Source organism: Galeopterus variegatus, unplaced genomic scaffold, assembly GCF_000696425.1.
Source record: "Galeopterus variegatus unplaced genomic scaffold, G_variegatus-3.0.2 Scaffold1905, whole genome shotgun sequence".
NCBI lineage: Eukaryota > Metazoa > Chordata > Mammalia > Dermoptera > Cynocephalidae > Galeopterus > Galeopterus variegatus.
Window position 1 is genome coordinate 252,039 of NW_007728016.1, and position 15,183 is coordinate 267,221.

The 15,183-nt window shown below is 39.9% G+C and overlaps 1 protein-coding gene across 1 annotated transcript in view; it reads left to right on the forward strand.

The window, feature by feature from the left end:
• MAL2 (mal, T-cell differentiation protein 2) overlaps window positions 1-15,183 on the forward strand; it is a 34,791-nt gene that overhangs the window by 2,531 nt on the left and 17,077 nt on the right. Inside the window, exons 2-3 of the mRNA XM_008579531.1 lie at window positions 3-65; window positions 13,602-13,772. Of these exons, the coding sequence (XP_008577753.1) occupies window positions 3-65; window positions 13,602-13,772 (234 nt within the window). The remainder of the gene's footprint in view (window positions 1-2; window positions 66-13,601; window positions 13,773-15,183) is intronic.

Below are 15,183 nucleotides of genomic sequence, written 5' to 3' on the forward strand. Positions count from 1 at the left end.
TCACCCTGCCCGCCGGCCCCGACATCCTGCGGACCTACTCCGGCGCCTTCGTCTGCCTGGAGATCGTAAGTGGGGCAGCCTTGGAAGCGAGGACCGTCAGCGGCATCCTCACCCCGGGGGTCTCCCTCTGCGTCCGCCCCCAGCCTCCTTCCCTCCGACGTGGCCTTTTCCTGCGCCCCTTCCCGCAGTCCCCTCCGTGCCCCGCGCGGCCGCCCGGGCCCTTTCGCCTGGCACCTGTTACGCTGGCACCTGCTCCCTCGCCGGCGACGGAAATGGCCCCGAGAGAACGAGCAGGTGGCCCGGCAGGGCGGGGGACCGGGGACTCTGCGGGAAGAGGGGTGTTTGGGTACTGGAGGAGCCGTCCGAGACTCAGGGCTTGGCCGGGGGCCGCGCTCGGCTGGAGCAAGAGCCGGCGCTCCGGGCCTCGCCTGTTGCTAACCTGCCATCTTGTTGGGTGGTGTAAAGGTGTCGCCGAGGACTGGGTGACCAGGAGGCTGCCACCATGCGGAAAGCGGGGGCGGGAGGCAGCAGGAAGAGGAAGAGGGTGGAAGACCTGGGCATGTTTCCCACTCCCGTCACCCTTGCCATCATTAGTGCCCTTTGGATTGGGGAGAGGAGCAGGGCTCAGGAGGCAGGGCAGGGGAAAGGTGAGGTATGTATAGTGCCTTTGGCAGATTCTAACCAATGGGTGTAAGAACGGTAGGGGAAAGGTGGAAACGTCGCTGTCACGTTTTTCTCTGCCTGTCTTCGCACGCTCTCCCTAGTCTACCTGCACAACTCCAAACCTTCTTTTGTTGGACCCAAGTAAAGGTAGGGTCACCTGACCTGTCGTTCAACCTTCTTAGGCTAGATACTTGAACTTTTTAAAAGGAATTTTATGGAGTTGGCAGCTTCCGAAGCTCGTGGTGGACAAGGGGAAAATTTGCAAATATAAATTGGGCAACCCGAGGTTGCATCATGCCCTGAGAATGTCAAATAAAGAGCGAAATGTTAGCGAGTTGTGCCTTTCCTGCAGGCTGGTTTTGTTTGCTTAGTTTGGGGCTTTCATCTCTTCCCTCGCTCCTTTGAGTTTCCATAACCTGGATTTGGGTTGCTTGGGTTTCATTTTTGTGCTTTTGGGGCTGGAACGCCGTGTGAGCATTGGTTTTCTGCCCTATTATGCTAAGGTGGCCAAGCGACCCTAAGTTTAGCTCAGATTTGAATCTGAAAGAGGAGACACAAATGAGTTACAGGCTATGACATCAGTAATCACATGGTGACTGAGAGGCTAGAGGAGGCTGGTTTGAGTTTGAGCCCAATGAAAAAGCATCTTAATGTTTCTGATGAGGCTGGGCATCCATATGAGAAGGGCAGAGAAGATGGCATTGGGCTGGCCGCATTGCCGTGGGAGACATGTTTGTTTAGCACAGTAAGATCTGGGAAGAAAGTTTTCGTTGGTTCTGCACTATGTTAGTTCTGTGTTCCCCAAGCTCCAGTTGTTTGCCTACTTCTTTTCGAAGTTTTTTGCCATATGCATATCCGTGTTCCACCTGTACTAGAATTTACTAAGTTCACTTAGACTTACTTTCTAAACTTCAGTACCTACCTTAGCCTCATTCTAAGTAATAATATAAATGAAATCTCAAATTTGATATTCTAGTTATATTTTTCTAATATTTATTCAAATATATATTTACAAATGTATGTGTAAATATATATTTTTACAATATATATCTTTACACGTTTGTATTTACATATCTGTGTAAATACAAGCATATTTACACATATATGTATATGTATGCAAAAAAGACATCTCTGTGTGTGATCAAATCAAGTACCATCTCAAGAGCCACCTGTGGTTATGTCATACTTTTGGAAAACACTGCCTAATTCTGAGGGGAAAAAAAAGTAGAAGGTGACTTACTCAATTTTCCCCTCCTCCTCCCCCATCTCTCTCTCTCTCTCTCTCTCCCCCCTCTTTCCCGCCCCCCTCTCTATCATTTAAAATCTAGCCCAGTGGTTACTTCTCGACTCTTTCTGAACTTAATAAACTTGGGCAGCTTTTAAAACTGCTGCTGCCAATGGGCTGGCCATTTAGCTCAGTTGGTTAGAGTGCAGTGTTACAACACCAAGTCAAGGGTTTGGATCCCTGTACTAGCTAACTGCAAAAAAAAAAATAATTAATTAAATTAAATGCTGTTGCCAGCCCAGGCTAATTAAATCAGAATCTTTGGTGGAGCTCCCAGAGTCAGCAATTTTTGTACTTTTATTTTTTCATTTTAAAGCTTCCCTGGAGATTCTAATATACAGTCCTAGCTGGGAACCACTGTCAATAAGACAATTCTTCTCTTGCAAATGTGAATCTGCTAAAAAAAAATTCTGAAAAATTCAACCAATTCCCTATCTGAGGAGGGATCCCAGACTTGCAGAAGTGTCCAGTTCATCTCTCTTATCTCTTCATTTCCTCTGGCTTCTTACCTCCTGAAACATGACTCATACTCTTACCTGGATAGAACAGCATCACTTCCAAAAGCCATTTTAGTTTGCCTTTCACTTTTTATGTGCAAACATCTTAATAGGTTTAAATTTTAGGCCCCCATTACCTTTTCTTACTTGAATATCACCTCCGTCTTCCTCCCCCCTTAAAGAAAATGACCAAAATGATCCAGTGATCATAGTGACCTTAGAAAAACTAGAGATCACTTTGGAGCCAAACTATAGCTCCTTCTTAGCTCTCATCCTTCTAAACTGTTCAGAGATATCAGACTATATGCTTTAAGAGAGCAGAGATCAAAGCTGCCTTGTTACCCCTCTATCTAAAATGCCTACCTGAGTGGATGTACAGATGGGAGCTAAGTAAACACTTTTAAGCCCCCTTTGCTCCCAGATTTCTCAATTTCCCTCTAATTTTCCAATTCCTTTAAAATGTTTGGTCTCCCGTGGCTCCTCTTCAGAAACTTTTCACTCTGTAAATTAAATGTGAGAATTCCCCAGGCACAGTCCTAAATGCTAGGTGGTCGCCATTCTGGGGACCTATTATTTTAGCCTCTGCCAGTGTTTCTGGATATCCCCAAACTCCTTCTTAATTTTGACCTTCTATTCAAGTCTATTTGTCTTCAAGACTTCTTTATTTATGTATTTATGTATGTATTCTCTGCTATTGACTTCTGAAACTTAACATGAGAAAACTGTATCTGATGAAGATGGACAGGGCTACCAATAGTTGACTAAGCTAATGAGACCTTGATCGTAGAGTTCAGTTCTCACACTAACCTGTTAACTTTGCTCAAAAAACTCAATTCCAATCCCCCTTATTGTACTCCATTCACAATCTCTCAGGTATAAGCCATTTTGAGGGGAGATAATGTGAAATATATAAATACTGTCAACCTAACAGCACCAGGTAAAGTAATTTATAGCATTGGCTTCACAGGTAGAAAATATTACAACCTCACATACACAGTGTGGCTTTTGACATAGGCGTGTTCCGCTCCTGGATACCTAAATTGTCAACCCTTTGCTTTATGGTCTGACCTATACTTACTAATGTGTGCTTGCCATAAAGAGTTTAATACTAAGTTAGTATTGCAAGGCAAAGCCTTTTAGTTCAGGATAGAAAACATAACCTTCAGAAGTTATCACTTTCAGAATCTCTTGCTATTTCCTGAATGAATATTTTCTAAATCATTCATCAAGTGTTTATTGAATACCTACCATGTACAAGGCACTCTTTTGGGAAGAAAGGTGTTTAGACTCTTCCTCACCTGAAGTACCTTATAACCTAGTTGAGGGGATATTCACAAAAATAACTACCATTCAGGGAAGAGAGAGTTAAATATGGTAAGTAAATGATAAAGCATTTTCCAGGCAGGTCTATAAGAAAAAGACATTGGATCATCTGTACTATTGGGCTGAACAAGATATTTAGAGTCCCTGTTCCCAATGAGATTATCTCATAAAACACACAGGAGAGATTAAATGTAACAGTGTTAATCACTAAAAAGAATAACAGTCCTTGTTGAATTCAGTGTGTTTCATAGTTTGTGTTTAGGAAACTGTCTATATTACCCAAGTTATTCATTCTCATTTCTCTTTATAGGAGATGTTCTAGGACTCTTTTTCACGTGCTTCCAATTGCAGTGTGTTGGATGCCACAATAATTTTCACTTATTTAACATATAATTAAGAACATAATACACATCAGACATATTTTATGCCTTGGGAACAAGATAATGAATATAGCTACTGCCCTTGGAAGAAATTACTATATGGTAGAGTGTAAAGTCATGAAAGAATTATGATGCTGTGTTTGAATTGCTAAAATAGATTTATAAAAAGTACTGTGAAAAAGCAGGGTAGAATACATCTTGCTACTGGAAAAACCAAGAATGTCAGCTTTAATGGGGTGCGACATTTGAGTTTAGCTTTCAATGATGAGCAGGAGTCCAATAGACGGAAAAAAGTGGGAAAGAGAATTTCAGGTAGAAACAAGAGCATGTGCAAATGTCAGAGACAGGAAAGATCATGGCATGAAGGTTCTGATAATTGTTAGTTTTTTGGCATGATAGGTGGGAAGATGGCAGAAGAAGGAAAAACAGCAGGTAAGTTTCAGGTTGTGGTTTGCTGAGAAATGCTAGGCCAAGGCATTGAATTTATTTTGTTTGTGATGTGGAGCTGCTGAAGGACAAGGATAAACTTAGATCTGTCTTAGAAATCTTTGAGTAGTAAAGTGTTTTTGTAAAACAGAGATATTGAAGGCGGAGAGATCAGTTAGGGGGGCTTATTGCAATAGGTTAGATGAGGGATGATGAAAACCTGAAATAGGGCCAAGGAAAGAAGGATGGAGAGGAGAGAGAGGTTTAGGAGGTCAAACAAGTATGTAAAGTTTGATGTATCCTGAAATGATACTAGGTCAGACTTAAATATAAGATGTAACTCAGAGGAATTATGCCAGAAAAACAAATGTTAGTGGAAAGATGATGGTGATGGAAGGGCTGTGGAGGCAGGTGCAGTCATGGGGATAAATCTATGGAAGGAATTTCAGGTTATTTTCAACCAAAGTTTTGACACTAGACTAACATATAAATGTTCTGTTGTGTAGAGCTTGCTAGCTAGCAGCTTGCTTGCTTGCTTGCTTGCCTGCCTGCCTGGAAAATAGATTTTGATTGCATAGGGGCATTGTGTATTTGCAGTGGGCAAGAAGGGGCTAGCTGTGGATGTATTTGCCTCTCTAAGTGGTTTTTAGTCATACAAATAGGATTTTTCCTTTTGCCTCTGGATTAAAAATCTCCATCTGCATGGAAAGAGTCTTTAAAGTTTCATAAGAGAAAATAAACTAATGCTCCTGACACAGGTTATTGCCAGCAATCGTTTTCCCTGACTGGCAGCCCTTTAAGAAATATGAAGAACTGAAATGTGGAAAACTTAAAACCAAGTTGCTGAAAACATTGACCTTGAGCTCTAAAGAAAAAGATCAAGGAGAGAAGATTTGTTTTGTAGAGCTCAATAGAAATGTTGTACCTGGTAGTAGGAGCTGTGGACGTGGTGTATCTGCATTGATATGGCTGAACAGAAAGGACCATGTAATGATAAAGGACAGGAATCAGGTTGGCGTACCCAATATTGTGCACGTGCAGTACTTAGCAAATGCTATTTGATTGTCCTGTAGTGCAAACTGAAAGGTGAGTGAAAATATTCTGGAGAAACTGACTGGCATGGAAAAGAGCAGCTTTGGAGTAAATATCCTCTTAAGTCTTGCCCAACTCTTAAAATGCCGTAATTCTTCTCCAGGTATCTAATTTGACCTGAATTTCCCAAATGTCCTATTTCATATGAAAGGGCTATGTCTTTTCGTAGCTACTGTATGTAACACTCTTTTGTATAATAGCTTTCAGAAGAAGATACGTAAGAGAAAGAAAAGAGGGAGTGACTTGTAAGGTTCCTGCAAATGTCAGGGCGTTGGCATGCAGGAACATTTCTAATCTACATGATAACTAGTCACCCGCAAACATGAAAAGAGGATTTTAAAAATCAAGAGAAATTATAAACAAGAATAAAGGGGGGCGTAACATAATTTCTCCTCAATAGTATGTGCTTTCCATTTTAGGGTTAGAATCAGCTATTTAAGAAACTGAAATGGAAGTTTGGGTCAGATGGGGAGGAAGAAAAAATAATGCTTTATAGTGCTCTTAAATATATTTTTAAAATTTTAAAAAGTAATGATGAAAATCAAAACTTATTTCTCAATTAGTATATTTTGTTTATAGGCTTTTCCTATATATCATTTCTCATTGCTTCCCAGAATTCATCCTGTTTTCCTTTCCCTAATTAAAATAAAAACATTGCAGACTTGTACCTCTAATTCAGACCTGTACCAGGACTAGTCCAGGACCAGTTTGGATGAAAGTCAGCATGGTTAGAGGGCAGATGGAGATTAATGGGGGAGGTTAGGAGGGAGCAGAGTAAGGCACAACACTTCCCCTGGTCAAAATCAGTGGTAATTGCAGTAATAATGGGACATCTGGGCAAATTTGAGGCCCAAAGATGATTAAAAATGGGGTGTCATAAATGAGAGTGGCAAGAGTGCCAACTTTCTCATAACTTTCTACCTCAGCCTGCTGAAATCTTGTACTAGGTGGTGGGTGTTGCCAATAATAACTTGAAAATTGAGAAGTACATGCTCCTACCTTTCTAGTCTTCCTGCCTATTTTTGAGCACCCATCATGTACGAGGGAATGAGCTGGGCTCCAGACGACAGTGCGCTCCTAGCATTCCAAACTACACTTCTGTAGCATTTTCTTCCAGAACCATTTGTCACACACTGGTTGGTTTGCATTCATTTCAAGGAAGATGCAATTGACCATCTTCTGTAGAAAGCACTGTGCTGGGTTCTGAGCATAAAGTACAGAGATGTTTAAGGCAATATTGCAGACTCTAATCTCACAATCAAGTGGGCAAAAAGCATGTGAATTCATGATTTCAATCTAGCTGTAAAACTATGGAGGATACATGCATCAGTAACTGTGGAAGCACCAAGGGGTGGCATCCAGCCAGGGAAGTCTTTCTGGAAGACTTGGTACTGGAGTTTAATTATCCAGCAAAAATTTTAATGGAGGCTAGGTAGGCAGAAACATGGACAAGTGTGGTCAGTTTTCTGTGTGTAACAAAGACTGGAGTGTGAAGAAAGGATTGTAGGAAACAGAATATTGCTGGGAAGAAGGTGAGCTTGGGGAGGTAGGCAACTGTATTCTCTAGTATTGTTACATTTTTATAACATTAGCAAAACATTTTTATAACATTTTTCTAACATTTCGTTACATTATTGGGCTGCAGTTATATTATTAGTGAGTGTACACTTTTGTGAGTTGCTACCAGTTATTATATTGTATCTGTTGACTGAAGCATGTTTTCCGTTTTCTTAGAAGAAATCTTTCAAAATACAAATTGTATGTAAAGTGGAGCTACTTGTAGGTAATCTTTTTTCCCCAGATGATAAATTTCTGAATATATCAAGCACTTATATAACTGTGATGCTTCATGTGCAGATACCCAATAAGTCAGCATCCACTAAAATGGATGAGCGAGGTTAACAAGTAGATAATGTGTTCTGAACTTGTGGGGGGCTACAAACCCCTTTGTGATTTTGATGAAAGCTGTGGACTGTGTCCTCAGAAAAATGCATATGTACTTATCTACAAAATTATATATGATTTTAGGGAATCATATGGAAAATGGATAGAAACCCTGTTTTACAATGAACACTAAACCTTGAGAGAGTCAGAATAGCATCAGGTTAAAAGCATAAACTCTGAAAACCAATTGCCAGGTTCAAATCTCACATCTAACATTTATTAACTGTGTGACTTAGGACAAGTTATTAATTGCTCTGTACCTCACTTAACTGTAAAATGGGAATAGTAATATTAATTATCACTCAGAGTTTGTAAGGATTAAATCAGTACAAATAAAACCCTTAAAATAGTGCTTGGAACATAAGAGCATGATAAATGTTAACTAATATTTCTGTTATTATTAGCATTAGCCTCTTACTCAAACTATAAGCCAAACTGGGAAACAATTTTTTTTTTCTTTTTTCTGCTAGGCTTGCTGGATGTTTATTCTCACTACAATTGAGTGACAAAATGTCCAATATGTACATAATAGGAGAATTAGAAAAAGAGGGTTATATGTTATATACAGAAAGTTCTAAATAATGAAATATTTTTCCTTAGGGATAGTCTGTCCAGGCTTTCATTTGTTAAGATTAACTTACCTTTCCCTATTCTCTTTCCAAACTTTAACTGAAAATAGGTCAGAATAGAAATTAGCCTGTTTACCTAGTGCAATAATAAGTATACACTAAGACGGATGGTCAAATTGATTTAAAAATTATTAGCTAAGATATTGGAGGACATGTTTAAAAGCAGGTTATTAGGAAATAAGTGACTTTTGAAAAGAAAAAGCATATTTGCAAAAAGGGAACCCTTTGGGAACAAAAGAGGACCATCCAAATAGGAGACAAGTTGAGAAGTCTGTAATCCATGCACCCAGAATTGTAATAGTTGCTACTTGCTCAACTGTGTTTTCCCATGGGACTATGTATTTTTACCATTCCACATTTTCTAGTTTTTTTTTTTTTTTTTTTTACTAGTCCGTATTTTCTAGTGAGAACATGTTTTAACTCCAGTTCTGAGGGTCCAATTTAGTGTGATTTGTGGATGAATACTTCCGTGGTTTTCTTATAGGAGGGATGTAGCCAAGCCATACCCTTCAGGTGTGCAGAAGCCAAACTAAAGGGGCAAATATATGTTAAACCACAGTGAAGATCAGTTGCATTACAAATGTGTAGCAATTTAATAAGTGAAACTCAGAATATATTTGAGTACTTATGGAGTGTGCCAAGTACACCTACAGTTGGACTAAGAAGATAATGGGTAACCGAGCCTCAGGGGAAGGCTGCTATCTACTTTTACCTTTGCGTTACCCGGAAGTAGGGTATTTTTGTGAGAGCTTGAAGTTCAGTGTTAGGAGCCCTGACTTAGTTTTTTAAATAAATTTCAAATTGAGATGTATTTGGCTGCTTTATACATAATTATCAGACTTTCTACAATACTAAAGAGCAAGGGAAGTCAGTGGTAAGCAACAGGTCAGAATGTGGATTCTGATCCAAGATGAGAACATCGTGGGCGAAACATGGCATTCTTAATACCTTTCTTAGTACTGTGCATACTCTGCAGTTGCTATGATACTTTATCAACTATTCTCTCTTAGATTTTAACCATTTGTGTGCTATGCCTTTCATCTCTGAAAACATATTCCTCCAGAATCATCTCTACTAAATGGAGACACTTATAATTACACTATGTCTAGTAAATATTCTGACTTCTAAAGCCCAGAATGAGATGAAGTGAATATACTAGCATTGGTAGTTGTATTAGTCCGTTTCTGTTGCTTATAACAGAATATCTCAAACTGAGTAAGTTATAAACAGAAGAAATTTATTTCTTATAGTTTTGGAGGCTGAGAGGTCCAAGGTCCAGGGAACACATCTGCTGAGGGCCACCTTCTGGGTAGAAACTCTCTACAGGGTCCCATGGCGACCAGGATGTTATGTGGTGAGAATGGGCTAAGCAAGAGAGAATTAACCTCATCACTTCCTTTCCTTGTAAAGCCATCTGAGCCATGCCTATTACTGCATGAATGGATCAATCCATTCACAAGGGCACAGTCCTAAGAAACTGATCACCTCCTAAAGACCTCACCTTTCAAGTACCTTAATTGGATTTCCCAACCTCTTAACACTGTTACAATGAAGATGAAATTTCTAGTACATGAACTTTGGGGGGACACATTTGACCCATAGTAGTAGAGCTGTTAAAAGCTCAATTTTAAAAGTTGGAGCCAATTTGGGAAACTCAGAAGGAAAGGTAGCTTTTGTCAAAAGGAAGTCATTAAGTAGGGAAGAAATAATTGTGTCAAGGTTATAGTGACTCATACACCAGCATCATACTCTTGAAAGGAGGAAGGCGGCTCTCCAGAGTGGACTTAATTATGTTCCCTGGCCCATCCTCTATCTTCCAAGGCTAGCCTGGTGAGCAGGGCTTGCATCTAGATTTCGTAGAATCTCTGACCTAGAGATGCAGTGTATGTGTTTATGTGAGAGAAAGGGAGGGGTGTTCATTCACCCCTTCTTGCTCCCTTTCCATGCAACACACACAACCACAAATGAGGAGGCGAATCTGGTCACTTTTCATATAAGCACTTAGTTCCCTTTCCAAGCCTTTGAGGGGCTGGAAGGGCTATAATTTTGAGTGCAGCAAGAATAGTTAATCTATGCTGTTTCACATTATAGCCTCACTGTCAAAAGTTTTGGTCTGTCTTGAAAGCTCACTTCAAAACCTGCCTACCTTCCCAGATTCCACCCATTACATTTTTTTCTCCCCTCTGCCGGTCTCTCAGAGTACACCATGTTGAGCTCTTTTTATAGCATGTACCACAATCTGCTCCTGAATCAGATTTAATGGTACCTATTTCTTCCTCATTTAGAGCTCTTGTAGATGGAACCTTCCCTTTTGGGGTTTTGTTGTTTGTTTGTTTTGTTTTTTGTTTGGTTTGGTTTGGTTTGTATTGTTTTATTCTTGAGTATTCTTCTACAGTACCTAGCACTAGGTTTTGCACTGACCTGTCTGAGGTCCAGTCCAGGTTATTAAATGCCATGTTTAATTACAAAGAATCACGTAGCCTTTTGTTTAGAGGCTGTGTAAATTTATCACAATCCCTACATCATATTATTATGCATATCTATTTGGGTTTGCTTATCCCTCATAAACAGTGGCCAACTGTTCTTCTCACTCTTTATACCTGCAGAAGATTCTCAGTAAATGACTCTTAAATTAAGAGATATTTAATAATGACATTTCTTAAACTGTAAAGTCATGTAAGCTATTTGTAGTGGGCAGATCAAAAAGACTACCAGAAAGAAGAAGCTGCAGGAAAAGTAAAGACTGATGCATTGAAGACATTCTTATTACCTTCAAATATTTATTAAACTGTATGAAAAAGCAGATTATCTTTTACCAGGAACAAGTGCTTTTCTTTCATAGTCACTGATAAGGTAGTGATTAAAATTTTTAGTATGTATTAGTATTTATTACTTTTATTTTATAAAACTTTCTGGATTGATTGTTAATTTTTTGTTTGAAATTAGGACTTGACTACACCACAACTGTAAATTTATTAGAATGGTGCTTTAGTTATCATTGCTCAAGTGATAACTTATTATTTTTTCAAAATGTTTCGTCAAAGCTGTAACAAATTCTATGAGTAAGCCTTTTTTTTGAAACTTGAATAAAAACTTTTTTTTTACTTTCAGTGATTTGTGCAATTTGGGTATTTAGATACTTAAGAGGAAAGATACAAATGATTATTGGTTTTAATATTCGGAACGCAAACTGTTCTCGTATGAGCACTAGTTTGTTCACTAAACAAATATTTGTGTGGGAGAGGAGAGGAGAGAACAGGACAGGAAGATTGATTCCCATGTGCCTGAGGTGTTTTCAGGGCAGGTGTATAGTCTAGGTTTTTGTTTTGCCAAATCTAGCATAGTGCCTGACTGATAATTAGAAAGGATTATTATGTAGACTAATAAATGGCTTGAAATTCAGAGACATATCAAGCCGTATGCTGCCAGGAAGTTCTGATGGACTGAAAGCCAAGGGGAGTCCATTGCAATATGTCTCATCCATGTAAAAATCCCTAATAGGGAGGTTGCCCAGAGGAGCAAGGGCTAACTGAGCATAGTGTGGAATTCAGAAAAAAAAAAAGATTTTTTAGATGATGTGCTGAATATTAGGTATGAGTGGAAGTTTTTCAAATACACATGGGGAGGGAAGGACATTTTGGGCCGACAAGCATCAGGCCACTCAGATGTGAGAGAGCTTTGTCTTTAAACTATGGATTTTCACTCCCCACCCCCTACCCCATAATACAGAATGTGAGGGACTTGGTAGCAAGAGACAGGATGGAAAATACAGGTCAGATCACAAAAGACTTGGGATGCCATACAAAAGATGAGTAGCCTTCGTTGCTTTAGTGGTAGTATAGAGGAGACTGATGGTGTTAAATTCATAAAGGTCATTATTTTCACTCCTTGTTTCTCCTCCTGTGTTTCCCCACCTAATCCTAGTTGCCCAAACCAGAAATCTGGGCATTCTGCTGATCTGTTATTTTTCCGTCATGTCCCACATCTGTCAGTCATCAATTACCATCATGGCTACTTCTAAATTTTTCTGTAATCCATTCCCTTCTCTCTGTCCTCAGTGCTCAGATTCTCGTTTATGCATTGTTGCCATAGCAGTCTCCTGTGTGGTCCCCCAGTCCTCTACACTTTCCTCTCCATTCCATTCTCACACTCTAGCTGTACAGAAACTTCTAAATAAAATCTTGATCATGCTAGTTCATGCTCAAGATGATGGTGGCCTTCCTGTTGCCCTTGGGTGAAGTCCAGCTCCTTGGGCTGGCCTTCAGGACCCCTCAGCTCAGCTGCTCACAGCTCTCATCATTCCCCACTTGTTGCAAGGAGCTCCTGTCATGCTGAGCTCTGCTCCTCACCTGTGCTGGGCTGTCTCTCAGCTCCCACCCTGGAACACCCTTGTCCTCCCTCTGCTTTACCTCCTAGCCATCTCCTTTGGATTTTTGCTTCTAAAACGTGTTTCCTGACTTTTCAAATCTGGATTTAGTGCCCTTGCCCTGTGGAGCTGCATGCAGTACCCATTATTTGCCCTATGGTGCCATTTATTAAGCAGCATTTCAATCACTTGCTTAGTTGTCTCTTTCCTATAACAGACTGAGTTCTGTAATGGCAGAGACCAAGTGTAGCTTGTTTGCCATTTTATTCCCAGCAACCTAGCACAGTGCCTGACATGTAGTATGCATTTATCGGCTGTTAGATCCATAAGTATCTGAAATATGTATTCTTGTGTCCGGCACATAGTAGATACTCAGTAAATGATGGTAGCTTTTATTTACTATCATGTACTACTGCTGCAACCATTGTTCTCTATATAGGCAATAATATCAAACATACAACTAGTCATGATAAAGAAAGAAAAATGACCATTGTATGTGACAAATTAGAAACACATAGCTGTTTTTTGCTAATTAACTCTCTAGGAAGTGGTGAGAGCAGAAACCAGTTCATAGTGATTTGAAGAGGAACTGCAAGGAGAGGAAAAGTGGAGACCAAGCAACAGTGATTTTTTAAAAATGGTTGAAAAGGAAAATACATTGAAAGGGTGGTAGTTAGAGAGGCATCAGGGTCAAAGGAGGATGTTTTTAGGTGACAAGAGAAAGCAGGGCATGTTCATGGGCTGAGGAAGAGGGTCCAATATGGATACACAGGTGTGAGGTTGGATCAGGCCTCCAGATAGAAGGACTGGTCTTTCACCTAAAGAAAGAAGGCATCTGGTGTAATAACAGAGAAAAGATAGTGGGTGGGATTGCAAGTATGTGTGCCTTGGCCTGGGGGGGAAAGTAGAATGTAGGTGATGCAGGCATGTTTAATACCATTGCACAAAAGGTATCTTTTAAGCAAACCTATTTCCTTCTTTCTTTTTTACTTTCAGTTGTTTGGGGGTCTCGTCTGGATTTTGGTTGCCTCCTCCAACATCCCTCTACCTCTGCTACAAGGATGGGTCATGTTCGTGTCCGTGACAGCTTTTTTCTTTTCCCTCCTCTTCCTGGGAGTGTTCCTCTCCCGCATGGTGACTCAAATTGATGCCAACTGGAACTTCCTGGTAAGAAATTTTCATTTTAAGCCTTTGCAAGAAAATGTGAGAAACATAAATACCTCATTCTGTTCTGAAATGCCAAAGTCCCTGTTCTGTTTGTTGCCTCTAATGGGAGAGAGTAGGTCAGACTGCAGGGGCTGCTGTGGTGCTGTGGTTGCCTTGCTAGACAACAGGGTCCTAGTTTGTGAAATTCACATGTTAGTAGAACTGAGAAATTATTCTGTTACTCCTTTATGACTTAGATGACTTTTACTCAAAACTATTTCATTTCATACAACAAATGATTGCATTATAATTATTAAGCTGTTGAACCGATGCCTTTGGGAGATGAATGTTATCACATGTATCTTGAAATTTTCCATTGATTTCTGCTTCAGATATTCAAATATATATATTCTTTTCAGAAAACAAGTGGTTATATATTCTGTTCTCCAAATACTTAGAAAAGAAAAGGAAATATTTTATATTTTATATTTAGAATCAATTCCTGTCCTGAATTAACAAAAATTGGTGAGTTTTGAAAAATTAATTTGCAATCAACACAATTTTTAAAATTATGACACCATTAAATTGTTTCAATTTACTTTCCACTTTCTTGTGCAGTATATGTAGTCTGTCTTTCATGCTTGTGGTGATTCATTCTCTGGGACTATTTCAGAATGGCCCAGTAGAGCATGAATTCCAATCCATGGTGCACAATGCTCTAGCGAATTTCATGAAGAACCTCTGTTAGGTCCTAATCACACTTTGATGTTTAGAAACTTAAATCAGACCATCAGTCAGGCTTTAGCTATGTTCCTCTCAAGGATAACAGCATTTTATTCAGCAGGTTTAGGACAGAATTTAGAGGGAAATATCTGTTCTTGTTTTCTTTATAGATCATAAGGAGAATGGTAACCCCAAATGTCATCAGCAGTGAAGTCTAGTGAATTTGTTTGCCCTTTAAGCCATCAAGGGGTAAATGGCATGGCTTAGTATAAAGCTAAGGAAGGAAGTAGAGACCAGTGGTTACAATCATGCACAGGCCTTGAGCTTTCGTCTAGTTTGGGCAAAATAGTTAACCTCTCTGAATATTAATTTTTTCCTCTGTAAAATGGTTATAATAATACCAACATTGGGCCGGCCCAGTGGCGCACTGGATAGTGCGCTGCTTAGGAGGCGCGGCAGCGCTGCCGCCCGAGGGTTCGGATCCCACATACAGACCGGCTCCCGCTCACTGGCTGAGCGAGGCGTGGGAGCAACACCGAGGTTTGCAATCCCGTTGCCGGTCCCTGGTCCGGTACGGGGGCAACACTGAGGGTTGCGATCCGTTGCCGGACACGGAAAAAAAAGACAAAAGACAAAAAAAAAAAAGAAAACCAGATACCTAACTCACTATACCAGTGTATATTCCAGATAGATTAACGATTTCAACATT